Below are 25,102 nucleotides of genomic sequence, written 5' to 3' on the forward strand. Positions count from 1 at the left end.
GGGGCGAGCGCCGTGTGTTTACTTCCGGCCGCCCGAGTGCGCGAGTGTCAGAGCGAGGAACCCGGCCGCCTCGCGAGCGGAGTCGCAGCCGGGCAGCACCCGCCGGGCCGGCAGCCAGCCGCCGGGGCGGGGCGCGTCGGGGCCTCATGAGCGGGCGGTGAGAAGGACGCGGCTGCCGCGGGAGCCTCCCGGGGCGGCGGGACCCAGCCATGGACTGGCTCATGGGGTGAGTAGGGCCCCCCTTTCGCGTCCCCTTCCCCTCGGGGAGCGGCCGGCCGCCTTCCGCCGCAGGTGCGAGCGGGGCCGGCCGCGAGCCGCGGGGGCGCGAGGGCGAGACGTTGGGCGCGATCCGCGGGAGGCACCTGGCGGGCGGGTGCCGCGAGGGGGGAATGACGGAGCGGTCGTTTGCCGACGAGGTGCCGGGCGGCGTCGCGTCCCGCCGTGGCCCCGGACGAAGAGCTCGGTGCGGCCGGACCGCGCAGGGCAGCGCTGCCGGGTGTAGCCCGGCGGGCCGCAGGGAAGGAAGAGGTGCGGAGGGCTCAGCCTCGGCCGGGAGAAGTAACTTCGCGTTCCTTTTTTGGCCGTGGGAACAGCGCGTGTCGCGGGGCGCCGGGCTTCCTGCCGGCTGAGCGCGGAGATGGGACCGTCGCGGCGGCACGTCGCTTTCGGCCCGAACGGTTGCCTCAATGCAAGCGGCTTTCTATGGGGAGGAAGAGGAGAGCTCGGCAGGGATTAAGCCAAATGAGAGCCGCGCCGGGGGGCTTCGATAGACTGGGATTAATAGCGCTAATTGCGCGGAGACGGGAGGCAGCGCCGCGCTGCCGGTTTTAGGTTTGAGCAGCTGAGTGAAGGTGCCGGTAGGAGTGCTCCGGTGCGAGAACGGGAGCTGAAGGAGCGCGTTTGGTTACCGCTGGCGTGAGCTGTGACCTGCGCTTAGGTGAACTGTGAATAATTCTGCCTCCAAATCACATGAGCTGTAGGTTTATGCTTCAGCTAAACTAGACTGCCAGAGATTTCTGCTGCCTGTAGGTCCTATTATTGTTATTATTATTTTGCGTTGATTTAATCCTTTGCCCGAAAGCCATTTTTGTCACTTTGGTTATGCGATGTGCTCTTCTGTCACAGTTGCTAGATTTGACCCATAAGGAAGGCTGCACGTGCCCGTGTTGCTTCTTCTCTGCAGCAGAAATCATTGGAAGAACTCTTGAAAGTATGGCACTTGTTAATTATCTTCAAAGCGGCCGTGAAAACCCCCGAAGCAGCTGTCAGCACCTGCCCTGCTTGACTGCAAGCTTGGCCCCTCGATCTGATGGAGGTGAACGCTCAGTATGTGTGCAGCAGGGTTGTCCTCCAGCAGGCTGAGCAGCAGAAGTGCACTACTTCTGGTAGAAGGAGATAGGGAAAGGAGATGTCTTTATGCCACGTACCACTATGCTCGTGTTGCAGCCCTCTGACTTATACTGTGCGGGCATGCTCTCATTAAAATATTAGTGTAAATGACAGGTTGGTTTTGATATTATTTCTGTAACATCCACCCAGCACAGGTGGCCTGTTTTCATTTTCTTAGTAGAAGCCGGAGTGTCAAAGCTGTGCTACGATCAGAAAGAAGTCAAATCCGATACTTGGCAAGATGTTTGGGTGTCTCACAATGGCTTGGTTATGCACTGGTACTAATTTTGTGCAAATTATGTTGTAAAGCAGAAAGGAATCGAAACAGAGTTTAACCAAGCTGTCAAAATATTAAGATATCAATTTCCTCTTGGAGAAGTATTTTAGGCTTTTCGAAGCTGCTGTGAAAAGATTGATATTCCTGCTATACTTCTTTTCCTTTTCCAAGTTTGTGGATCCATCATGTTGGAAAAAGGCTTGCCTGTTTTCCCATTGTAGTGAGAATGGATCCTGAGTCCCTAGTACATTGTGTACTCATTCTCAGCTATTTCCTGATATGTTTCTTGCCTGACCAAACCCACTTTGTCCCACTGGTGCTCTTCTTAAATCTGAGTTCTGTTTGTCGATTTCTTTAAGGGATGGGAGTCGTGGTGCTGTAGGAGAGTATTGATATTTTGAAAGGAAAAAGAGAGAGAGGCCTGATGAACTTCTTCTTAAGCTGCCTACATTATTCCTGCTGTTAGCAACGAAGTATAAATGAAAACATCCTTCTTGCTGTTCATTGAGAAAGAAAGAGAGGACGTTTTTCTGTCTCAACAGAAGCCTGGGTAATGTTGTTCACTCAGCCTTTCTCCAGTGAAAACTTCAGCAATTCTGATTATCTGCAAAGAGAAGGGCTGTAGAAATAGTAAGAAAACAAACCGTTCCCAGTAACCGCTCAGATCTTGTGTCCACTGCTTGTTGTGCCTCAGGAGAGCAAGTTGCATTGGTCTGCGTCTTGGTGTTGCCCCTCTTGGTGATGATTGCTCTTTGCTAATGACAATTGTCACTAATAAAAGTACCTCGATCTTTCTTATTCTGTACTGTTGGAGTAATGTGCTGGCTTGCACTTGCATCTCTACATGTGTGTGTTCACATGAACCTATTATGTTATTAGTTGTGCTTTCTTAATGTTCAGTATAAGAAACACTGTCTGTATTTTAACTTCACATTACCAAGTTATTAATCTTCAAGCGCAAGGGTGTTAAATTAGGCAGCAACAACGAGTTGCTTCTGTTCTAGATCTCTACCCTTCAAGCTTGTGTCATGTTTATCCTATAGAAGATTTAGAATGAGATCTGCTTTATTCCTCACTGGTCCTCCCTGTGCTCGTGTTCTGGAGTGTGGGGGAAGGGTAAGTTCTAATCATACCACAAAGGGCAGCAGCCCAAGTGTCTCTGATCGCCTCAGAGTGCTTAATATACAAAAACGGAAGCTGAAGCTTATAAACAATAGTGAATTTATTATGGATTAACAAGCAGTTATAGGATTACGTGGTCACACAGCAAAACTTCTCAGGGTGCTGTTTTCTATTTGATCAGGTCAGTTGTAGGGAAGAAAACTGAAGAAAACGGGCTATTTGCACATTACAGGAAGATCTCTACTTAGCATCAGAATAAACCTGAAGTCTTTTCTTTGGTTGGTTAGTATCTTCTACCTTTCTATTGAGCGTGGCCTTAATAACGATATTGGTGAAAGGCTTTGGTCTTTACAGTGCTCAAAATATATTTTTTTGAAATATATATTATATATATAAATATATTGAAAAGATTTTTTGTTGCATACAGAAAATATTTTCAATCCCATTACACTGTGGATCGGTATTGCGTAAATGTTTTGCTCACTTACGTCTGACAGCTCTACAATGCATTTTTGAAAGAGATCACAAACTTTTGTGTTACAAATAGCAATTGATCGTTCATGAAATTCAAAGTAGCAACAAGGACGGGTGTTGTTTATTCAGTTATGAGCCTTGCTCTTTAAGATAACTTTATAATTCATAATTGCAGAGGAATAGGATGTTAGTGGTGCTGGTAGTCCTGACATGGCATCGGGTATTTCTGAATATCTAAATGCAATGTCTGATTCTGTAACAAATTAATCAAAGGGGGATTGTCTACTGTAATATATATATATATATTAATAAGCTGTTACTTAAAATAATTTTTCTTCTACATTCCTCTCCCTCCCTTTTTTCTTTAAACCAACAATTACCTATTAAACCAGAGATGTTATTTTGAGCTACATTTGTATATAACTGGAACTGTGAGAACTGTAACAGTTGAACATAGTTGTGATGTCAAACCATGTCTGTAGATGCATCTTGTACTGGAAGAGTTTCTTCTGTAGGTATGAGCTGGAGAGCTTTGTACAGGCAACTGGAAAAGCCTTCTGCATATAGTCTAGCCCTACAAACAAGGAATACTAGTGAAGGAAAGCCAGGAGGGGGGAGTCATCTGTAACTATTTCCTTTGCTTCTATTTCAAAAACAATGAACAGCTTTCCTTCTCAGTTCTTGCTCAAATGACTCTGAGCACAAGGAAACTTGTGCATCCTCAAGAAGTGAGATGCTGCCTGCAAACTCTTCAGGGAGGATTCTTTAATGTTGAATGTATATTACCGTTCCCTTTGCAAGAGAGAATGATGTTATTCCAAGATCAGAGTAAGCAGTGACTTGACAAAAGCGTAAAAGGGAAGGGGCTGGGTGCAATAGGGATTTGTCCTGCCTTTAGTTTAAGTTTAGCCCTTGCTACTCATAGTGTTGGCTACCCTTATTGTTATACCATTCACTGCTCAATTATCTGTTCTTTCTTACGTTGCCCTGGTGATGTGAAAGAAGAGCCTGAAAATGATTGAAAGCAATCTTTTTCTCATATCCTGGCCAAACTGCTTCCATAACTTCAGCTTTGAGGGCAGTAAGAAATAAATGGCCTAGGAAGGAAGATGAGGAAAAAATACAGTCAGAAGAAGAAAGAAGCAGAAAATTTGTACCTGAGGAGGACACAGACATCTTCAGTCTGCTCAGGTGCTTCATGGCCTGCTGCCATAGAGCAAGTAGATACAGCTGGAAACTGGAAACTGTCTAATTCAATATATCAGCCATCATACTTGCAAATTTTTCATGTTAGTTAGTCCACTGGAAACACATTGTATAATATGCTGTTTTGTAGTCTTCATTTGACCAGGCCACATAGTTGGAAAGTAACTTGTATTCAAATTCAATATGTTAGAGTATTTATTATGGTAATGATTTCAGCAAGCAATGCAAGAGGCCTTCTTTTGGTCTACATGCTGGTAGATCTGTCCAGTGTAGAAGGCCTTAGCTGTAAGTGTCAAGGCCTTAAAACAGGACTACCAGATCTTCTGTGTCCCAACATTGATTTTGAAGGATAGCAGAGAAGCAATGCATGATGCATTTACAGCAGTGTCTTCAAAATACTCTCCAGTTCAAGACATACTCTGGTGAAACATCAGCAGTGTGTTGTGTGTAGAAGTCCTGGTATTGAGCTACAACAGCTGAGGACTAGAGGTGAAAAACACAATGTTCCAGTTCTGAGTCGGTAAAAGATCCAATATGCTAATTTACAGCTGTTAGGCTAAATCTTTGTTGGTTTTGAATGGGCTGTATTAATTGTAAGGAATGCTTCTTGTAGTGGGAACAGAGAGAAATTACGCTGTTTACTTAGCTGTCAGTTTGTCTTCTGTATAATGCAGTTGAACCAAGAAGAATACTGATGCTGCTATCTAACAAAACCTTATATCTCAAGGTAGCTGATTATTTTCATTCGAAGTAATGCTTGAAACTTTCTTATTATAGCAAGTCTTACTATAAAAAGGAAAAATGCTGGAAGTTCTGCAGCTGCTGTAGCCATAAAGAACGCTTCCCCCTTCAGTCCTGTCCAGTGAAGGTGTCATGCCTTTGTAAGGCAGACCTCCCCCAGAAGCCCTTTTGCGGCCTCCCACCTATCGCAGCTGCACCGTGTATATCCGTTCTGCTTTTTAACTGACCTCATGACAGGTGTTTCCCCTGCTTTGCATTCCCTGCAAATTCTTGGCTTTGTGGGTTGTTTTCCCTGCTTTGAAGGAGCTGAAAATAACTTGGAACCAGTAAAACAGACACGTCCAGTCCCACTGCAGGAAATGTTCGCACGTTCCTTATTTATTCCTGTTTATGGGTGTAACATCATTATCAGCAAGTCCCCAGATTGTTCTTCCCAGATAATCTAGGTCTGTCTGTGAGCCATTTGCACTCATGTCACTGTTTAGCAGTGGTTCTGAAGGGGTTTGAGTGCAGTACGGAGTGCGCTTCCATTACTTCTCTGCCGTACTGCAAAACAAAAACCAAAGATAACTGCAAAGGCCTCTTCTTGGAAGTGTCCTGGCACAAGTAGTTATCAATTTCTTGCATTTGTTGGCAAAAATACTAACAAAACCCTACTTCTTGAAACCTGTGTTATTTAGCAGACAACAGAACTTGTATCAGTTAGGCAGTTACTTGCCTTTGGTCAGTACAATGTTGTAAATCTTGGTTTGGTTTTATAAGAGCATTCTTCTTCCAGCAAGGATTTTATTTAGGGGGAAGGAGAATATATAAATCAGAAGGATCCTAAATTAAAATAAACAATAATTTCCTTAGTAAAATAGTGGAATGTTCAAAAAGGAAAGCAATACTTCCTAACTTATACCTGCATGTGTTCTTATGCTGGCATCGTTATTCCTGAAGGCTGGTAGGTTAAAGATGCTCATCTGGCTGAAAACTAATCTGTTTTTTCCCTTCCTATTTTTCCTCTCAAGATTAGTTTTCAGCTAAATGAGTTCCTGTAGCATGTTTGTGTAGCTGTATGAGTGATGTAAATAGCTCTAGGGAGCTGCTTGGATCATGAAGCTTAAGGAGAAGAGTGTTACTTTTCTGTGGCAGCAAGGATTTAAATGAAATGAATGTAATTGTGAAATAGCATGATTACTAGTGGTAATTATTCTGTAAATAATTAGTGATTTTTCTGAGGATGGATTCTGTTTGAACTGTGTGGAGAAACTGCGGCATCTGAAAATGAGATGCTCTGAGTAGACTGGTATCTTGGAGCAGATGTTGGACTCAAAGCTCTGTTGGAGTTCTTGTCTTTTTGTTTGTTGCCCTTAGTTTATGGCTAAATTATAAGTATAGTGAACTAGTTACTTAAGTATAATTCAGAACCTATAATTTATTCCAAGTCAGTTTTCATTTACGTGAGAAAAGTGCTAGCTTTCACATGACGTGAATGTGAAAGTAGTGGAATCTAGGGTGTCTGGCTGAATCCAATCTGATTTGAGGTAGAAAGCCTCATTCTGTATTATGGCCTTATTATAGCATTGCCATATTTCACTGGCAGTTTCCATCTGTTATATCTACTGGATGTGGGCCCGGAGCACATGTACTTGAAAGAGTAAGATTAACAAGAGACTGCAGTTTTTAGATAGCTGTGTATACAAGTTTGAACTTGGTTTTGTCAGATCTGTGTATTCTGCAATCACTGCTGACCTATTAAAGAATTTTCATGTGGGTCTCTGCTAGTGGAATGCTATTGAAGTAATCTTGTGCATCAGTTTTAATGCACGTTCTAGAAATGGTGATAAGGCTGTGAAATTTTCTTCATGAGTGCAGTTTCTAAATACCCTCCTTAGTAGTTTTTCTACTGATCGTATTCTGCAACAGCAGAAATCTGGCCTGCATCCTTCAGCACAGCAAACTTCATAATGAATTATTTTATTCGTTTGCATAGTTATGGTGCTTATGCTATTACTAAATATTGCTACATCAGTGAGACTGCCCAGGGAGCAACAGCTTCATGACTGGACTGCTTCAGTGTTTAAAAAAAGTTGCACTCCAGGAAGCTCCTGCTCCTGAGGCTACGTGCAGTAATTGAAAATAATGCAATTTCTGAGTTACAGTGATGAGTGTAACTGTAAATGGTTGATCTGCAGTTCTATTGTTACATTTTTTCCCCCTCCAAATGGTAACTTTCACTGAAGCTGCTCTTTCAACTGAGAGGAACTGGTCAGGGCGCAAGTTCTACAACCAATCCACAAAGCTCTGTTTGCAACTGGAGAGAGGAACTACATGAGCACTGAATGTGTGCATTAAAAAAAAAAAAAAGTCTAGATATGTGTTGTCAAGGCCCTGAAGAATGTCAGTAATTTAACTGAAATCAAGACAGGAGTGACTGTCATATATAGAATTTATTTTTACTCTGAACATTCAGAATGAATGCATTAAGGTAAAATGTAAGATTGCAGAAAAGCGTATTCTCTAGGAGCCACTTTTGGTGGTTAGAGCAAAGTCAGAATGATCCAGGCATGGTGACCCAAGCTCTTCTGAATGCATTTGCATGCATTTTTCTTCCACTGTACAGGTCAAAAAGGTGTGCGTCAAATGCTTTCATCATTAGTGTTTGAGTGTATCATGGCTATTCCTTCTCCACACTGAAACGTATGAACAGCTGGTGCTTTGACCGGGAGATTTCCCAGTTTGAACATAAACTACAGAACTTGTGTGAAACAGGTTGTGCAGAAGCAACTTTGACAGTGGATTTTTTATTTTTTTTATTTTTTTTACTGCTTAATTTCACAATCCTAATGCTCATTTCTTGTAAAGTTTTGTAACTTCTAGACCACCTGTCTTCTATGGAGCTTCTTAAAACAGCAAGGAGTTGTTCAGGAAAAACTTGGTTACATTGAGAGCCTCTTAGCAGGTCATGCAAAACTGGATAGAGTGGCTGCTTTTACAGCAAGGTATTTTGTGTCTGCTTTGCGGATGAGACTACTCTGGCTTAGGTTACAGGGTTAACTCTGTGGTTTCAAGTTTGTGTCAGGCCTGATAAATTATAAGTAGCTTTCTTTTCAGTTTCAGCCTTCTCTCTGAGGATAGGTATGTGTTTCTGGAACTCCAGTCTGTAACCTTCATGATTGCCATGTCTTACAGAGTGCTAGTGTGACCGCTTTCCTGTGGTTATAAGAGGATAGAGGGTTAAAAACTTGTTAGGGCAACAGATGCCCTTTCTCGTTCGTTCTCTCGTTCTCTCGTTCTCTCGTTCTCTCGTTCTCTCGTTCTCTCGTTCTCTCGTTCTCTCGTTCTCTCGTTCTCTCGTTCTCTCGTTCTCTCGTTCTCTCGTTCTCTCGTTCTCTCGTTCTCTCGTTCTCTCGTTCTCTCGTTCTCTCGTTCTCTCGTTCTCTCGTTCTCTCGTTCTCTCGTTCTCTCGTTCTCTCGTTCTCTCGTTCTCTCGTTCTCTCGTTCTCTCGTTCTCTCGTTCTCTCGTTCTCTCGTTCTCTCGTTCTCTCGTTCTCTCGTTCTCTCGTTCTCTCGTTCTCTCGTTCTCTCGTTCTCTCGTTCTCTCGTTCTCTCGTTCTCTCGTTCTCTCGTTCTCTCGTTCTCTCGTTCTCTCGTTCTCTCGTTCTCTCGTTCTCTCGTTCTCTCGTTCTCTCGTTCTCTCGTTCTCTCGTTCTCTCGTTCTCTCGTTCTCTCGTTCTCTCGTTCTCTCGTTCTCTCCATTTGTAAAGTCACTGATGGACACAAATCTTGCCCTTAGTGTGGTTATCTGAATTTCTTATAGCACAAAGAGCAAAAGAGAGGAGAAATTGGAGAATTTGCAAGTTCTACTTTTCAGCATCTAGATCCTCAGATAAACTTTATTCCCTCCAATATTTTGTGCTCTTTTGTCTTACAAGCCATGCTTGCTTTCTTTATTTTTCCTGTTTGCAGTGCACGTGCTGATGTGCAGTCCTGGAATACTTACTGGTCTCTTCTGTGTCTCCTTTTTGTTGTAGCAAGGTAGTTTGGCTGTTTTTTAAAGTAGCATCAAGCTGAGTTTTTTGAAGTTTAAAAGGAATCTGGCTGGTAAAAGGTGGACAGAAGAAACAGTGAAAACGATACTCAAGTCTAATGGCTGTTTAGTTATGTTCAGTTGTAGTCTTAGTCTCGCAAGATAGAGGGTCTGCGTTTACAGTGTCATCTGGCATTGCACAGTTTTTTTGCTTTGGTTTACAAGTACTGTTCAAAATGCTGAATTTGGTGGTTTGCATTCAAATAGCCCCAGCATGTCTGTAATGAGGTTTTCTCTCTTGCCCCACCCTGTTGAATGTGGTTGTACTTGTCCGAGTCATTTGAACCTGTTGAGGCTTGAGCTGCTGCTGTAAGCCACGATGAGAGCTTCTATTTGAAAAGGGGCCATTCTGTGCTAATACTTGTCAAATGCAGTTGGCTTAAAGATTGTAGCGGGTGTGCTTGGTTAACTTCTTTGAAGAATAACCTTCCAGTTTTTACAGTGCAGAGTGAGGTTGCTCTTGTTACTGTTGTTTTTGAAGTGCCTTTAAGTGTTTGCCAGGCTTATGTTTCAGGCAGGAAATGCTCGGTCATCCACTAAAACGTGGGCAGCAATTGCTGTATGTGGTATAACCTTCCAGGTGGGCAAAATATTATTTACAGACCTGCTTTTCCTCGTCACTGTTAATGGAACTAAGATTCTTGTTTAAACTGTGTTCATCTTGGTTGGAGTGAATGCTCACTAAGCTAGCTGGTTAAGAATACATAGAATTAATGGAGAAGTATTTTTCTGCAGTTCATGGAATGCAGGCAGTGTAGCCTCTGATTTCAGGGCAGAATTGCTTGCTGGCCTGGTTTTTCAGCAGAAGCGTAGGTAGGTTTTTTTGTTTGTTTGTTTTGTTTTTTAAGTAAATAAGATACTGTACTGAATAGCAGACCTATTGAGTTGTCATGTCCAGACATCCTATTCTAAAAAATGGGTACTTGTGTTTTCCAGTTGAAGAAGACCTATTGAGAAGGGCGTGTCTTTATAAATAGTCAGCCTCGGTACAACACATTGGTTCTTCTTGTTTAGAGGATGTATTTCTGAGCCAAGCCAAGAATATGAAATAGAAAGATGTTAAATATTTCTTTGGACATAGCAGACTAAGATAATGTGAAGGCTGCTTAACCTCTGAATGACAACTTTTGTGAAGGCTTTAATGCGTTTTAAAAAATACGGTTTGAATTCATTCTTTTAACTTAAACTATTTGCATGAATGCTTTTCTAGGCAGAGTTTGAAACAAATTAAATTTTTGAAGGCAAACCTAGGAGTGCATGGGACGTGTCACTGGGGTAATGGTCCACAGCATGGAGGACAGCACTTTTTTTTTCTTAGAGTGAGCAAAGAGGAGGCAAATATAGAAGAAGGAAAGTGCTTGTCCATATGGTGCAACCTTTCTAGTGTGCGCATCATTGGTTCTCAGTTGGTTATAATAAATTATAACTATTTTCCAGTCTTACAAAGACCTTGATAGTTTGATGAAGATACTGAGAACTGTAGTATCTTCTGTGGAGCAGTTACCTCTGATTAAACTGTAGCACAAAGAATTTGGATCCTGGCTATTCCAGTTCATACCAGGATCACTGACCTATAGGAGCAATTATCATTCATCTATCTCAGATGTCTGTGTCATTATGTGTCACAAGTATCTATTTTGTAAGTGGGTGCTTGCAGTCTGTTACTAATATATCACGGTGTGCTGTCTGCATTGGTGCCTGTTGTGACTTTTAATTGCCTGTGGCTGTGAATTTCACTGCCTTCACTTTAATCCCTCTGCCAACAGTTCTTGTCCCATGGCTTGTGTGTGATTTTGGACTTAGCACACTTGGATGTGGTTTCAGTCTGTCACTTTACAAGCAAAGGTTCTAGTGCTAGTCATGCCAAAAATCAATGCATGCAATTCGGTGATCTCACAATTCAGGCCTAGAGACACCATAAATCTTAAGTGAAGAAAGACAGAGGAACACACATGCCTTTTTAAATGATGCTAGACTTGAACTTGAGAGTACCTAGCTACCAAATCAGCACAGCCTTTGTGGACAACCCAGTGCCTTACTGGGAAAGTATCTGTTTTCTGGAGGGCTTGGTTTGATGGGGTGATAGAAAAGAAAATGTGACTGGGCTGTTAGAGTGTGTCCTCTGCCACTTCTTTGGAACTAGAGTTGATTAACTTTTTATTATTATATTGATCAAATATCCCAGAAGTCAAACTACCTATCTGTTAAATGAACTGGAAAAGTACATGAGACTTGGAGGAAGTTGAAGGTTGTTGTAATGCAGAAACCAGACTGCATGTGCAAACCAAACCCACCCAGAAATTTTTGTTCCTAGCAAAGTGAAATGTGAATATTTCTCCCCCAACTCCCCCCCCTCCCCCCCCCCCCGTTCGTCTGAATTCTGCTATTCATGGTCCTAAATCTTATTCTTTCCTTAAATGGTACAGTTTTACTAGCTGCTTGAAGAGAAAGTTAACTTCACCTGTTTGGTATTGATTACTGTATGGGAGCTGTTAGGTCAAGGCCTGAACTGATGATTAAGCACCTGGTGATGATGGGGGTGGCTGGCCCAGGTGGCACAGGTGCAAACAATTCCCCTGTGCTTCTCACCTGACAGAAAGGGTGGACCCTGGACTCATTTAAGGGCCAGCCTCTGAAAGGAGCAGCTCTCCTGGATGAAGGCTGCTGTCTGAGAATGGGTGTTATTCAGCAAGAGGCTCTTATCACCAGCTGGGTGAGTCGGCTTTCTTCTTGTATGTCCCTATTGGTATTTCCAATAATATTTTACCTGGTATTGTGAAGAACTTTGTCAGAAGCTTTCGTCGTGCAAAGCAGCAAAACCACTTATTTAAAAAAATTAAAAAAAAAAAAAAAAAAAAGGATGGGGTCTGTGTTAGCTAAACTAAGAGAAATCCTGCATCTTAGCCTTGGCGTTAGGTGCAAAATATCGCTTCGTTATGGAGGGGTGGTGCCAGGGTTAGGTCCTCAGTATGTCTGAGACTGTCCCATTATTCTTTTGCTACTATATGCCCAACTACATGCACTTGTTAATATGCAAAGAAAAAAGCAAGACCAAGCAGCAGTGAAAGCTACTAATCCAAATGAATGCATGTTCTCACTGGATGTGTGGTTGCTTACAGGAATGATCCCTGTGACTTGTTTCTCTAAGTTCCTTGGAGACTTTTGAAGTGGGTGGAGCGCACAGGATGTAAAGCAAAACTACTGTGAGAAACCTGTCCAAAAGGGCTAATCTCCAAGGAAGACAATGATTATCATAGAGTCACGAGCTACTTGTTAACTGGAGGTTGCTAAAACAAATGTTATTTTAAAGTGACAGCCACAAACATGAAACTATTACTGTGTTTTATTCTGATTTTGGATTTGCTTTTCTGCGCCCTGTCAATGCACAAGTGATTCTACAAGGCAACTGACTAGAATACTTTAACAGTAGAGAACAATTTTGATGTCTTGCATAACAGTAGAAGGTGAGAATACTAATAGGAGGAATTGGCATATACAATATATGGTTACACTGCAGGTTTTAAGTTGTGTGATTCACTGAGATTAAATAATATAATTCTGTAAAGGTTAACCACAAGAGTATCAGCAGTTGTACTAGCTAGGATAATATTGTTTTTGTCCATGCATTAAAGCAGCGTGCCATAGAGCTGAGAAGAGATTTCTCTTGGGATATGGAGGTAGCAGTTAGCTGCGTTTTTATGAGATTTATGGAGCCTTCTCAAGCTCTCCAATATTGTGTGTTATCAGAAATGTAACACTAGGCCTGCTAGGTTGTGGTTTTGTATTATGCCTAGTGCTGTGAGGCAGAGGTATAGATCCAGAATGTATTTATGTAACAGCACAGTAAAGGTTAATCTTCTACTCTCAAGTCTTCTTTTGTTACAGTGTACAGGAAGTTGAAATACTTGATAAAAATCTAGTCTTTACAGAGGGATTAAAATTAAAATTAACTTATAAAACACCTGTGGTACTTATTTCCAATGCTTTTTTTCTTTTTCCAGAAGTACTGAATGTGTTAGTGATACAATTTTAAACTTGAAAAACAGTAGAAGATACCAGTGGAATGCTTTTGCTACTACTTTGGAAATCAGTGTTTTATGCATTAGCACCGCTGTGATATCTGGGCAGAAAGGTGAAGAAATTAATGTTTTGCCTGGAAAAGAGAAGGCTCCAGGGAGACCTTATTGTGGCCTTCCAATACTTGAAGGGAGTGTATCAACAGGAGGGGGGATGGATGTTTACAAGGGTGGATAGTGATAGGACAAGGGCCGGAAATGGTTTCAAACTGAGACAGGGGAGATTTAGGTTGGATGTTAGGAGGAAGTTTTTCACCCAGAAGGTGGTGGCACACTGGAACAGGTTGCCCAAGGAGGCTGTGGATGCCCCATCCCTGGAGGCACTCAAGGCCAGGCTGTGTATGGCTCTGGGCAGCCTGGTCTGGTGGTTGATGACCCTGCACATAGCAGGGTGTTGGAACTCGATGATTTTTTGTGGTCCTTCTCAACCCATGCCATTCTGTGATTCCCTAAAACAAATGGTGTCCAACTTACATTTTTCCTGGATTCAAGTGTCTTGTTAGAATGCTTCATCCTTGCATTCATTTAGAGGCCCTGAATTTCAGCATCTGGTTCCTAAGCATGCTCAAGTTGCTCTCTTTATTGTATTTATTGTTCGCTATTGTTGAAATGTCACCTTTGGGACCCTAGCTGTCATTAGACATATGTTATAATTATAGGTCATTGTAATGATAAATGCAGTGATAATGACAGAAAAAAAAGACAAAGTTGGTTTTTGGGAGGTAAGATTTGAAATCTTACAGATTAGAAATACTTCAGGGTGTTAATATTGAATCACTGTAGCATGCTTTTCTTTTACTATTAGCTGTTTAAAGGTGAAAATACATCAGCTTTTTCCTTCCTGCCATGGAGAGAAGTGAATTAAGATGGAGTCTGTGATGTGGGAAAGAATAGAATGCAGATTTGGAAACAGAGCTACTTGGTTATGTATACAAGTTGCATTACTGTTCTGCTGTGGTTTTTCTAATCTGCAGTTGCTTGCTTTTCTATTATAACGCTTTTTCAGCAACAAATATCTACTTAGATTGAGGATGTGTTTGCAGAGATGCCAGATGGTGCACTGACCTTTGTCTTCTCCACTTGAATCTGTAGTGCTTCTCCAACAGTTTAAATGCTTAGGACTTGTATTCTGAGCCTGAGTATTCAGAACTGAAGCTGTATTATAAACTTATGTCAAAATTTGAAGGATTGATTTCTATCTACAGTAATTTTGTGTGTGTTTTTTTTTTTTTTTTTTCATTATAATGTTAGTGTTTAAACAGAGTTTGCTGTTCACGTTTCTTCACTAAACATTGCTTTAGCATCTGTAAACATGGTACAAAAAGGTTATGGATTGAAGGTGCTTTTCTTAAATACAGTTGCTACTTAAAATAATGTGGATACTCTGTCCTTCAAAAGGGGAGGATCTTTGATTGAATGTTGGTTTTGGTTTCAGTAGGTGCATGTTTTATTATGTTTTTTGCATGTGTGCAAGGGAAATTGAAGCATGTGATCTAATTATACGTTGTAGTTTTAAAGCTTTATGGTTAGTAATGTGCTAGGCTAACTAGTCCCATTTTTATGTACTCTTAATGGAGGAGAAGTCTTGTTTAGGAGGCAGAAATGATATTTAAGTAGATGAAGAAAATGTGATTCTGCTATGTACTGCAGAGAGTAACATGTAGCAAGGCAATGCAAGAGGACTTGCTCAGGTATTGTATTCTCCAAGATCTCCGGGGAAGAAAAAGTGCTTTGTCTTGCAATTAAGTTCTTCTGAGGAATGACCTCATCGTATACCAAGGGAGCAAATGAGGCTGAAGCAGTAGCTCTTCTCAATTTTTATTATGGAAAGCTGCACAGATCTTATAAATGCTGTGTCTCCTTCATCTTTTTTTCTTCTAGCAAGTCTAAATTTACCAAAGCAAGTCAGTGAAGAAGTTGATGATGATAATGATGATTATTTTTGAATGATTTTGGAGGTGGCTCACAAATCGCAGAGAAAGGGGGGAGGGAAAGTTACAAAATAGTGCCTACTTCCTCTGATACATTGTGGCAGCAACTTGTTTGTAACCTCAGTGATAGACTTCAGTGTGAGCCGTTTTGTCAAAATGGCTGTTTTAGGTTTTTGCTTCTTCAAAGGAGATGCGGTTTTTCACTAAGGAGAACTACTTTTCTATGGCTCCAGTTTCCAGTAAGCTTACTGAGTATGGTGTTTTTACTCACAACACAGTGCAGTATTAAAGAGCGTAGCTGACGTGTGCATGAACTATAAGCCTTTCTAAAGATTGATCTTAAATATAAGTGTGTGTATATATATATATGATGTAACACTGAACATTATTTATATTATATATAATTAATAATATATAATATAAATAATATATATAAAATATAATAATATAATAATATATATAATTAATTATATATATAATATATATATATAATGTTCATCAGTGTTACATCATAGCCGTGAATGTTCTTGGTGTTTTAGGTGCTTCAGTAATTTGTGTTCCAACATTGAAGTGACTGCACATAGGCACAGTAACCTCTGGCTGCTTTAGCTCTCACTACTGTACCTGTGATGGAGATAATTTTTGCCCAGTTTCTGACAGGGAAAGACAAGTTTCTTTTGTGTATGTCACTGTCATAGCTTCTTTGTTGCAGCTTGATATATTACAAGAACAAAAGAAAGCTAGGGACTCTAGTGAGAATGTTAGGGAGGGATTAACAGAGCCTTGTAGCTATGGAGTTAAGCTGGGCTTCTGTTTTCACTGCCACTGACATCTTGATTTATGCATACTGGGGATGTTTTCAAACACAGAAGCAATAGGAAATAAGACAGTCTGCTTGTGTTTCCTGCGGGGCTTCTTGACTTTGCCTTCCGGTTAGACAGCAGCATTCAGAGCATCATCTTGCCATTCCTTCCACTTACTGCTGTTTGTTTATTTTGCCAGTTACAAGCTCAGACCTTTATGTATCTCCCTTCCCCTTTCCCAAATTTTTTTTGACCGTGTATGTTGGCAATGTGCATACAAAAAAATCTGTGCACATCCTGTTCTCAAACTGTTACTTCATTTGGTTTTGCACCCCTGAGAATGAATGTAGCTTGAAGGTTGTCTTGTACTTGAATCTGACAGTGAATACTAAGGAAATGCGTGCCCTAATAAGTAGCATAAGAGTTTAGCAGCCGGCAAGATAACTTTAATGAATGTGCAGCATTTAGAAGTATTTAGTCATAATGCAAATATTACATTGCCTACATTTTGTCTTTTATCTCTTTCTCTTCTCTCAGGATATATTTTAAGAAAAAAAAGTAGGCTGATAGTGCTCTGCTTATTCAAGCTGTCACTATGAAACACTGCAAGCTTTAAGTTTCTGCACATACAAAACCTAGCAGCAGCCTTGAACAGAAATATGAATTTCTCATTTCTTCACGTTATTTCAGTTGTGCGCATTGCCAAGGTAAGCTGGCCTGCAAAACTGGAGGGTTAGCCATGCTGTCAGTGTAACTAGTGTGAGAACAAGCATTCTGAAATTATCAAGCACTTCTGAGTGATCTGTTGCTGATGGGTAGCATTGTTAGTGATTCTGAAATTGGTACAGCCTATTGCTGGCATGCTGAAATATTAATGTATTTCAACATATGTCGACTGAAAATACATTCATATATTTTTACTTATGGGTTTGATACAAAAGCAGAATGATTGATAGTAATTAAGTACCACAGAAGGATTTTTCACACTGTATCAAAGGAGTTCTACTAGGAAGATGACTGGAATTAACCCCTAGCCTCCTCTCAGTGATCTTTAGTATTGAATTGCTAATACAAGGTACTGATTAGGATCTTCCTACTCTGAGAAATAAGTTTTCATTTCCTTTTATAGACTACTGTAAAATAAACTGTTAAGTTTTTGTTACCACAGTGATAAAAAGTGCTTTAATCTGTGTAAAAAAGCATGTGAGCATGGAAGCTTTCCTCATCCTTTAAGTGTTTTCTTTTTTTTTTGCTACTGCGAAAGGGAATTTTACTATAATACTGTAGTGAGGTATGGATTTCATTATTTGACCCTTTCATGGTATTTGTCACTTATACTTAAAACTGCACCTAGAATTTGTACTGCATCACTGAGAAGCTGTGGTCTTTTCTTTTGAAGGCAGTGTGAAGTTTAGATAATTTTTTCTTCAATACTTAAAGCTATTTAGATATACTGAATTAAACTGTGAATTTATGTTGTTTCATAGTTTTCTGTTTGTTTCCTTAATCTTTTTTTTTCCTTTTTGTTCTATTGAAAAAATATTTTTCACCCTTACTTAGGAGAAGTGGTGCTAATGTTTGTCACATAATGAATAAATCTGCTTTGGAGAGTTCCTTTCCCTAATTCCTGCCTTTAAAGTCTTTGTTATGGTTCTAATTAGTAGATATTAGCATATGTATAAAAATGCAGAATGTTCAAGTACTTATTTGGAAAATTAAATGGTAGGTTTAGCTCATCTGTCTGTATCATTTGGACTTGCATTGAACAAAAACATTAGCACACTGAATTATGAGAACTATAAAATCATGGCACAAAATCAACAGCAATAAAACCCCCTCTTACACAAGGCTATTCCTCTTGTCACATCTGTGCTGCTCTTTGTGGCTGTTAATTCCAGCAGTCTGCCCCACTTTCAATGTGGAGTTGGAAATGTAAAAGCATTGAAATGTTCCTAGGGTATTGAGGAGATAGAGTAGGTGCTCTTGGGGTGAAGAAAATATGCCTTTACTTCACTGGCTTTAGTGATGTGTCACCTGACAGATGTGTTGGTACAGTCTGTAATACTACTGGTGTCAGCTGGAAGAGGAGGCATCAGCTGTGGTGAGCTTTGGCAGCATTTGTACCTGTACCTGATTGCTGCTGCTGTGGTGCTGGAGGAAGCAAGGAGAGTGGTACTGACTGCTGTGGAAGGTCTTTGTGCTGTAGACTTGCCATAGAAGCCTTGAGTTTGCTACCTTGTTCTGTTCAGTGAGTGCTCCATATCGGGCTTTTCATTATGCATCTGGCAGTTGGCTTTTTCTTCAGTAAAGCATTTTAGCAATAACTGAAGGATCATAGGACCATAGAATTGCTCAGGTTGGTAAAAAATCTTAAAGGTCATCAAGTTCAACCACAACCTAACCATAGTACCCTAACTCTAATAACCCTCTGCTAAATCATGTTCCTAAGAACTACATCCAAGTGGTTTTTAAACACATCCAGGGATGGTGATTCATCCGCCTCCATGGAGAGCCTATTCCAGTGCTTAACATCCCTTTCTGTAAATAAGTTTTTCCTGATATCCAACCTAAACCTCCCCTGGTGCAACTTGAGGCTGTTTCCCATTCTCCTGTCACCTGTGAGAAGAGATATATAAAGGTGCTCTTGAAGTCTCTTCAACGGAACTTAAGAATGTAGGTTTACAGGTGGGGAATAGATCTTAATAAAAACTACAGTGATATGCTATAACAGTGATCTTTCCACTGCTCCTCTCTCATTTGGCCCCTGAAGTGCTTGAGGTATCTTATTAGGAATAGGATCATGGTAGAGATGCAAATTGGAACAAATGGGAAGATGGCAGCATTTAGTTTCAGCTGGGACCAGCTCCTGACCTAGTCCACTATAGGGCTTCACAATACCTCTGCCTGGCAGAGGGGCTAGGATGCCACAAAACAGGGAGGTTCTAGTGACCAGGAGTGGTATGGAAAGGAGCAGGATCAGCTTTGGTGGCAGCAGTGAAAGGAAAGTCTGCTGGCTTCTTAGTGAAACTTTTGGTATTAGATGCAACAGTCCTCAAAAAGGTCATGTACTGGGTGGGAGGTGAGCCTTTTTTTCCCCTATAGAGCAGGTTAAATTTATCAGTTTTCAGTTATTTCCTCTGAGGAGTAATTGTAGCAAACGCAAGATGCAATTGTACAGACATTTGAACAGCTCCCGGCACATAGGTGTTGTTCTGACAGACTATGCTTACTATGTGTTCAGAGGAAGAAATGTACCTTCACATTGATCACACAGTACAATTGGGCTGGCAGTCACCCTTCTGTACCCTGCTCTGGTAAGTAGAAGAATACTGGAGCAATTGCAGAAGTGAGTTGTATGTGTTTTTCTTAGGAAGTGCTATTTAGACTGATAAGATTAAGATTCTGTACCACGCTTGCCATAAATATAAGGATTTTTTTATTATTTTATTTTTTTAAACTGAGATTTAGCCATTCTAACCTGATTGTAATTGTTGGTAGTCTGTATGTCAGCTTATTTCCAGTGATTTCCAGATCTCTTTTGCATCTAAGTTGCTTTGCTACAACAGTAAAGTGAATGAATTTTAGACACTCGTGTTTTTGTTCTGTTACTCTCTGTGATAATAGCCAACAAAAAGCTAACCTATAAGTTATGTCTCTCTTGCTGTTTTTTCTGCTGACGTACCACATCCCAATTGGGGAAATGTTATACCCCGGGGACAGGAATAGATTCCCTTTGTGGCTACTGATATGTAATTGTTTGGTAAAGGACTGATTTCAATGAATAAAGCATATAACCCATTGCCAAATGCAACATTTATGCATGAAATTCTGCTCACTGAAGATGTGGCTGTAGAAGAGCAGTGTCCTCCCTCTCTGTTCCACAAATGGAAAATTGGTGCTGGGTTCAAAGAGCAAAGAAGTTATCAAGTAGGATGTGCATTGCTTGTTGTCTCTTGCCACACTTTGTGATGTGAAAATCAGCATATAATTTAGAAATCAGAACCACACTTTAAAATGACATGAAGTTCTCAGCTAAAATCAATTATTTGTTATGTATGACTTACTGAAGATGGCTATAATTTTGGTCAACCTGAAGTTAACCTATCTGCTTTTCAGAGCGTATTTACCATTCTGACCAAGTGACTCTGTTCTCTCTTAAAACTTACGGCTTTGTTTGTATTTTTTCAGGACCATTCATGCTTGGGGGTGTAATAGGCACTTGTTACAGGACCAAGAATGCTGCACTCAGCCTGAGTGTTTCAGAGGTCCCTGGTGTATTGTGAAATGTAGCCGTGTAGGTTTATCAGGGGCAGCTGTTTTTGTTCTGTGGACAGATCTATCTGGGCTGGGGGGAGAGAGCTGGTGGCTTTTAGAGATTAACTGGTGACAGTTTTGCCTGGGAAGCGTACCAAGTTTTAGCAGAGCTAATGTAACAGAGGTGAAAAGGGACAGGTGAGAAAAACATGAGCCCTACTAATATTTATGTCAGAAGAAGCCTTCAGGATTTGGTTATCTGCACTTGGGTCTAATTGCAGCCTCGATTAGAGGAGTGCCTAATGCTTCCTACTGTTGTAAAGATCTGTCTGAGCTGTTTCAGACGTTTGGCTGTGCAAGGCCTAGATAATCTGGTAAGTCTGTAATCTGTCTTTGCAGTTTCTACTTCCAGACTGACTCCTTTTTAAACATAGAGACCTACATGGATTAAAGGTCACGGTATATATTGCTGTCAGAGTGCATCATTACAGCAAACTGATTTATTTTGTTCTGTGTCCTTGGTCGGTGTGGGTTGTAATTTGCATGAAAACTGGGGATGAATATATTTGTTTCTTTTTGTTATTGTAGTGTGAAACGGGCATTAATTTTTTGAGACTCTTGCCTTTTTTCAGACTTCTCGTGCTCTGAGTGAATTGTAAGCCCAGAATATGTTTCTTGTAGTAGTACTATTTGCATGTGGCGCTCTCTGCAGCCTAGAAGTGCGAATTCAACCTCCTTGTTATGCAGTTTTGCTCTTTTAACTATTTGCGATGGAAACAATGTGCTGAAAAGTCGGTGTAGAATATGCTTCTACTCATGAACAGGTCTTTCCTGTGGTTCCTTGGAAGGATCTTGGGAATTTAATGTAGTTTTATTCCTTGTAGATTTAAAAATAATACATCATTTACTGCTAGCTCCTTCATGTATTAAGCACTTCTCTTATGTGTGTGGGCTGAGTAGTTCAGCAGGCGTAACATCTCCCATGTGAGGAAACTAGGGATGTAGCAGCTGAAGAGGGTTAAAGCACGGTGAAGCTGACAAGCAGAAAGATACTGCTGCAGCAACAGAGCAAGGGGTCAGCACTTGGGCCTTCTGGATTCTAAGGAAAATTGCTAGGAACATTATTCACTTCAACCTCACCAGTATTGATTTGAACTAGTTAGGTGTGTTGGTGCTTCTACTGCTGCATGTATGACGTGGCCTGACTACTCTTGGATACAATGGTTGATGTTGCAAATAAAATAACTCAAACAAGGAGTTTGGTGTGTGAGCACAGCTGAAGGGGTGCAGGGAGCAAAAAGAGTTGAATCAGTGAAAAACAGAAGTTTGAGTAGCCTTTCTGATGGGTTTATATGGGAGTTGGGTAACCATGGCTTTGAAACTTCTTTGTGTTAGACTTCACGTTTAGACTGAAGCTTTGATTTCATGATGGGAAATTGTCAAAGTTTATTTTAAACAATGGATTTTCACATGGCGATGATGATTGCTTTGACTTGACATGCTATTTCTTCAAATTTTACCGTCTCAGTGTTAATACACACGTAGGCTTTTGACCTTCATTCAGCGCACAGTTTTTGTTGCCATTGGTTTTTGGTCCTGGCCTGTGAACTATAAAATCTAAAGTAAGTTTTTATACTTTTAAAGGCTGTTTGAAGTAGGTTGCTTTGTGTGTGTATTTTTAGCTATTGTTTTTGAAAAAGGCTGTGTAGTTTCACCTTACAGACTACATCTTCCTTGTAGTTAAGGGGTTGCTTTTATAGGTGCAACAAGGATCTGCTTTGAACAACCTGAGATATTATTTTCTTTAAAACAGAAAGCCTGCCCTTTCCACAGAAGCGTTTCCTGAAGTACGAGGTCATATAATGTTGGAGCTAGCATAGCTGGGAGAACAGGAAGAATAAAATATTCATTGTTATATAAAACAAGCGCTTATTTTAATGTGCAGGGGTTGTTTAACATCCACTCTAAGAAACAGAGTTGAAGGGTATGAAGGGTACTGTGCAGTAAGGGGTCAGGCCTCTCCTCCTGGACAGGTGAGTCATGAACTCTTCTGTGCTTTCTGGATGAGCTGGTTGCTGAGCTGTGCTCCTCTGTGGGTCAGGGCACTGTAGTGAGGCCAGCAGCATGTGATGATGGCCAGGAAAGGAGGCAATGTGCAGCGATGGGAACTGACATTCCAGTCCTCACACTGACTTTGAAAATATCAGCTGGACATTTTGGGCCTGGGCGCAGGCATTCTGGGCTTTGGGTCTCCAGGAAACGGGCAGGCTTCTCAAGTGACCCCTCCTGTCAGGAGGGTCATGCTTACATCTTTTGTAGAGACTTCGAGTTCAGCCCGTGTTCCAAGCAAATGCATCGTTCAGCCTAATTAATTTTATATTGCATAAAGTTCTGCCCAATCAGATTTTGTTTTGTATTTCTATCCTTAAGTTACCTAGTTTTCAGGATGTTGTAAATGTCTAAATCCCAAAATGGGGCAACTGAATTGAAAGCAGACAAGCAGACATGCTGATAGTGCAAGGTTTATTGTGTTAGAGAAAGTGATGTAGCTACTGTTAATAATCAATCAGTAATCATGATTAATTATTAATTCAAAGTAGTTAATATGAATATATTAAATATATATATAACATATAATATATGTATATGATATGTTTTTAAGTGTCTTGGTTTTACTGCAGAAAAATCTCATGGCACTGTCACATGATTAGTATATTGCAGATGACCAAAGAAAATCTTTCAATATTCTGGGCTTGTTTTTCAATAACTGAACTTGTGTGATTTTTATTTACTTTTATGCTGTCCATGAAAAACATGAGGTATCTGTGCAGTGCCTTAGGATTTGTACAAGCTAATGTGGTATTATAGTATGTTGGCTTTTAAATCTATTTATTGCCTCCATGTCCCTCATGAGGAAGAAGCAGCAAGAAAGAAATATGATAAAGTAGAACCTGAGTAATGTAAAGGCTCACAAAGAAGGCAGAGAAACAAGGTATGTATCAACATATAGCAGAAAACGAGTGTTTTAAAAGCTGGTACGGGTTTTATGTGTGCAGCTCTCTTTCGGTAGAGGGCAGTGCTGGTTCACTTTCCTTTGAAGTTCAGAAGCTGCATAGCCACAGGCAAATTACTGTTGTGCTGTGCTCTTCTAAATACTGACTTTAGGAATGGCTGATCTAAATACTGGCTTTAGGAATTTAAAGTTCGTTGCTAATAGGTGACTGGAGAGGGACAGGGAATAGCGTTCAGTATACCTGTGTCTGGCTAGGGCCAACACAGTGCAAGGTTTACATTCTTTTAATGGTTTGTCTGTTCCTAATGGCAGGACCGATGCATTCTTTTGCTATCGGTCCATCAGCTGGGGAACTACAACAGATCTGCCTGTGACCCTGTATTCTTGCTGAAAGAACTAAGTCCAGAAAGAAGTTCTTGCTGAAAGAACTAAGTCCAGACAATACAGTCAAAGCCAGACTTGCTCTGGACTGCTACATCTGCTGGTTCAATACTGCATGACTGGGATATGACACAAAGCTAAAACAGCTCTTCATTTTAAAAGTAATCTCTCTCTGCTTGTTTTTCATCTGCGGTAGAATGTATTTAAAAGTCTATCTTACTGTGTGACTGATGGCTAAGTAAATGTTAAACCCTAAATGTTAAGCCCTATATTCCTCTGAAGCCTATTAGTGTATTACACATATCGTCCACAAGGAGGAGCTTTAAGGCTCTACAGCTAAGAATTTTTCCCTTTTTAACTAATGAGAAGCAGAATGAATAGATTTATGAAATCTCTTAAAGCCAAATATAAAGCGACCACTCCATTGCTTTTCAATAAAGTGTGCAGCCTTTAGAAAAAATGCAACAGAATCAACAGATATTTTGGACTTCTTAACGTGAGCGTCTGAAAATAACATTGTAAAAGAGCATAGGAGGGACAGGGAAAAAATAGCTCATTACTTATTTATTCTTTTGGAATTGCTCCTTCTTTCCAAACTGATTTCAAAAGGAGGCAGAACTAGATGGGGCGGAAAAAAAAGCACTAGTAAAAAGCTTGCTAAATCTTCAATTGTGGGGAGGAGTGTTTTTTAAAGCAGTCCTACCCTAAAAGAAGAGGAGGAAACATTAGATAACAACCATTCTGATAGATAAAAGAAAGGCAGAAAACGCTTTCTTTTGGGCAGCTATCCTTTGGAAAATGAGCTCCGTGTACCTCTTCTCTGGAGAGAACCTTTTTTTGTTTGTTTGTTTTTCACTGCACTTGCTAGAAGTGGTACCTTGCTGAATTCTGGAAAAGTGCTACCCATGTTTCAGGCTGTACCTAAGTAATTAGCTGTATTGAGCTTTTGAGTATCCTCTCTGTTCTACACTGACATCTTGTTGGAAATCCCCTGCTGTTAATTATTGCTGGAATGGAATTCATCATCTGCTCGTTGTGCTGCTGTTGGTAAGGTGATTTTGTATATTCGTGCACTGGCACAGACATGTGTGGACATGAGCTGTGCAGACAAACTGGAAAAGAACTTAGCTAATGAGGGAGAAGCAGCAGCAGAAAACCAAACACTCGACTGTCTCCTGTCCAGCTTTTCAGTCTGAAGCTAGTCTTTTCCAATGATAACAGGTGGTAGTAATGTACTTGATCACATCTATGGCACAACTTGAAGAAGCAGTTCACTGACTTTTTTTTACAAATATTATTTCTTAGGTTGGACGTTAGGAAACACATCCAGGTTGAGTGACTGTCCCTGGATGTGTTTAAG

The 25,102-nt window shown here is 40.7% G+C and overlaps 1 protein-coding gene across 1 annotated transcript in view; it reads left to right on the forward strand.

Moving 5' to 3' along the window:
• The window catches only part of MOB2 (MOB kinase activator 2), a 106,346-nt gene continuing 81,244 nt past the window's right edge, over window positions 1–25,102 (forward strand). The window contains exon 1 of the mRNA XM_072339015.1: window positions 1–226. Within this exon, the coding sequence (XP_072195116.1) occupies window positions 210–226 (17 nt within the window). The 5' untranslated portion in view covers window positions 1–209. The remainder of the gene's footprint in view (window positions 227–25,102) is intronic.

The sequence above is a fragment of the Excalfactoria chinensis genome, chromosome 5 (assembly GCF_039878825.1).
Source record: "Excalfactoria chinensis isolate bCotChi1 chromosome 5, bCotChi1.hap2, whole genome shotgun sequence".
Lineage (NCBI taxonomy): Eukaryota > Metazoa > Chordata > Aves > Galliformes > Phasianidae > Excalfactoria > Excalfactoria chinensis.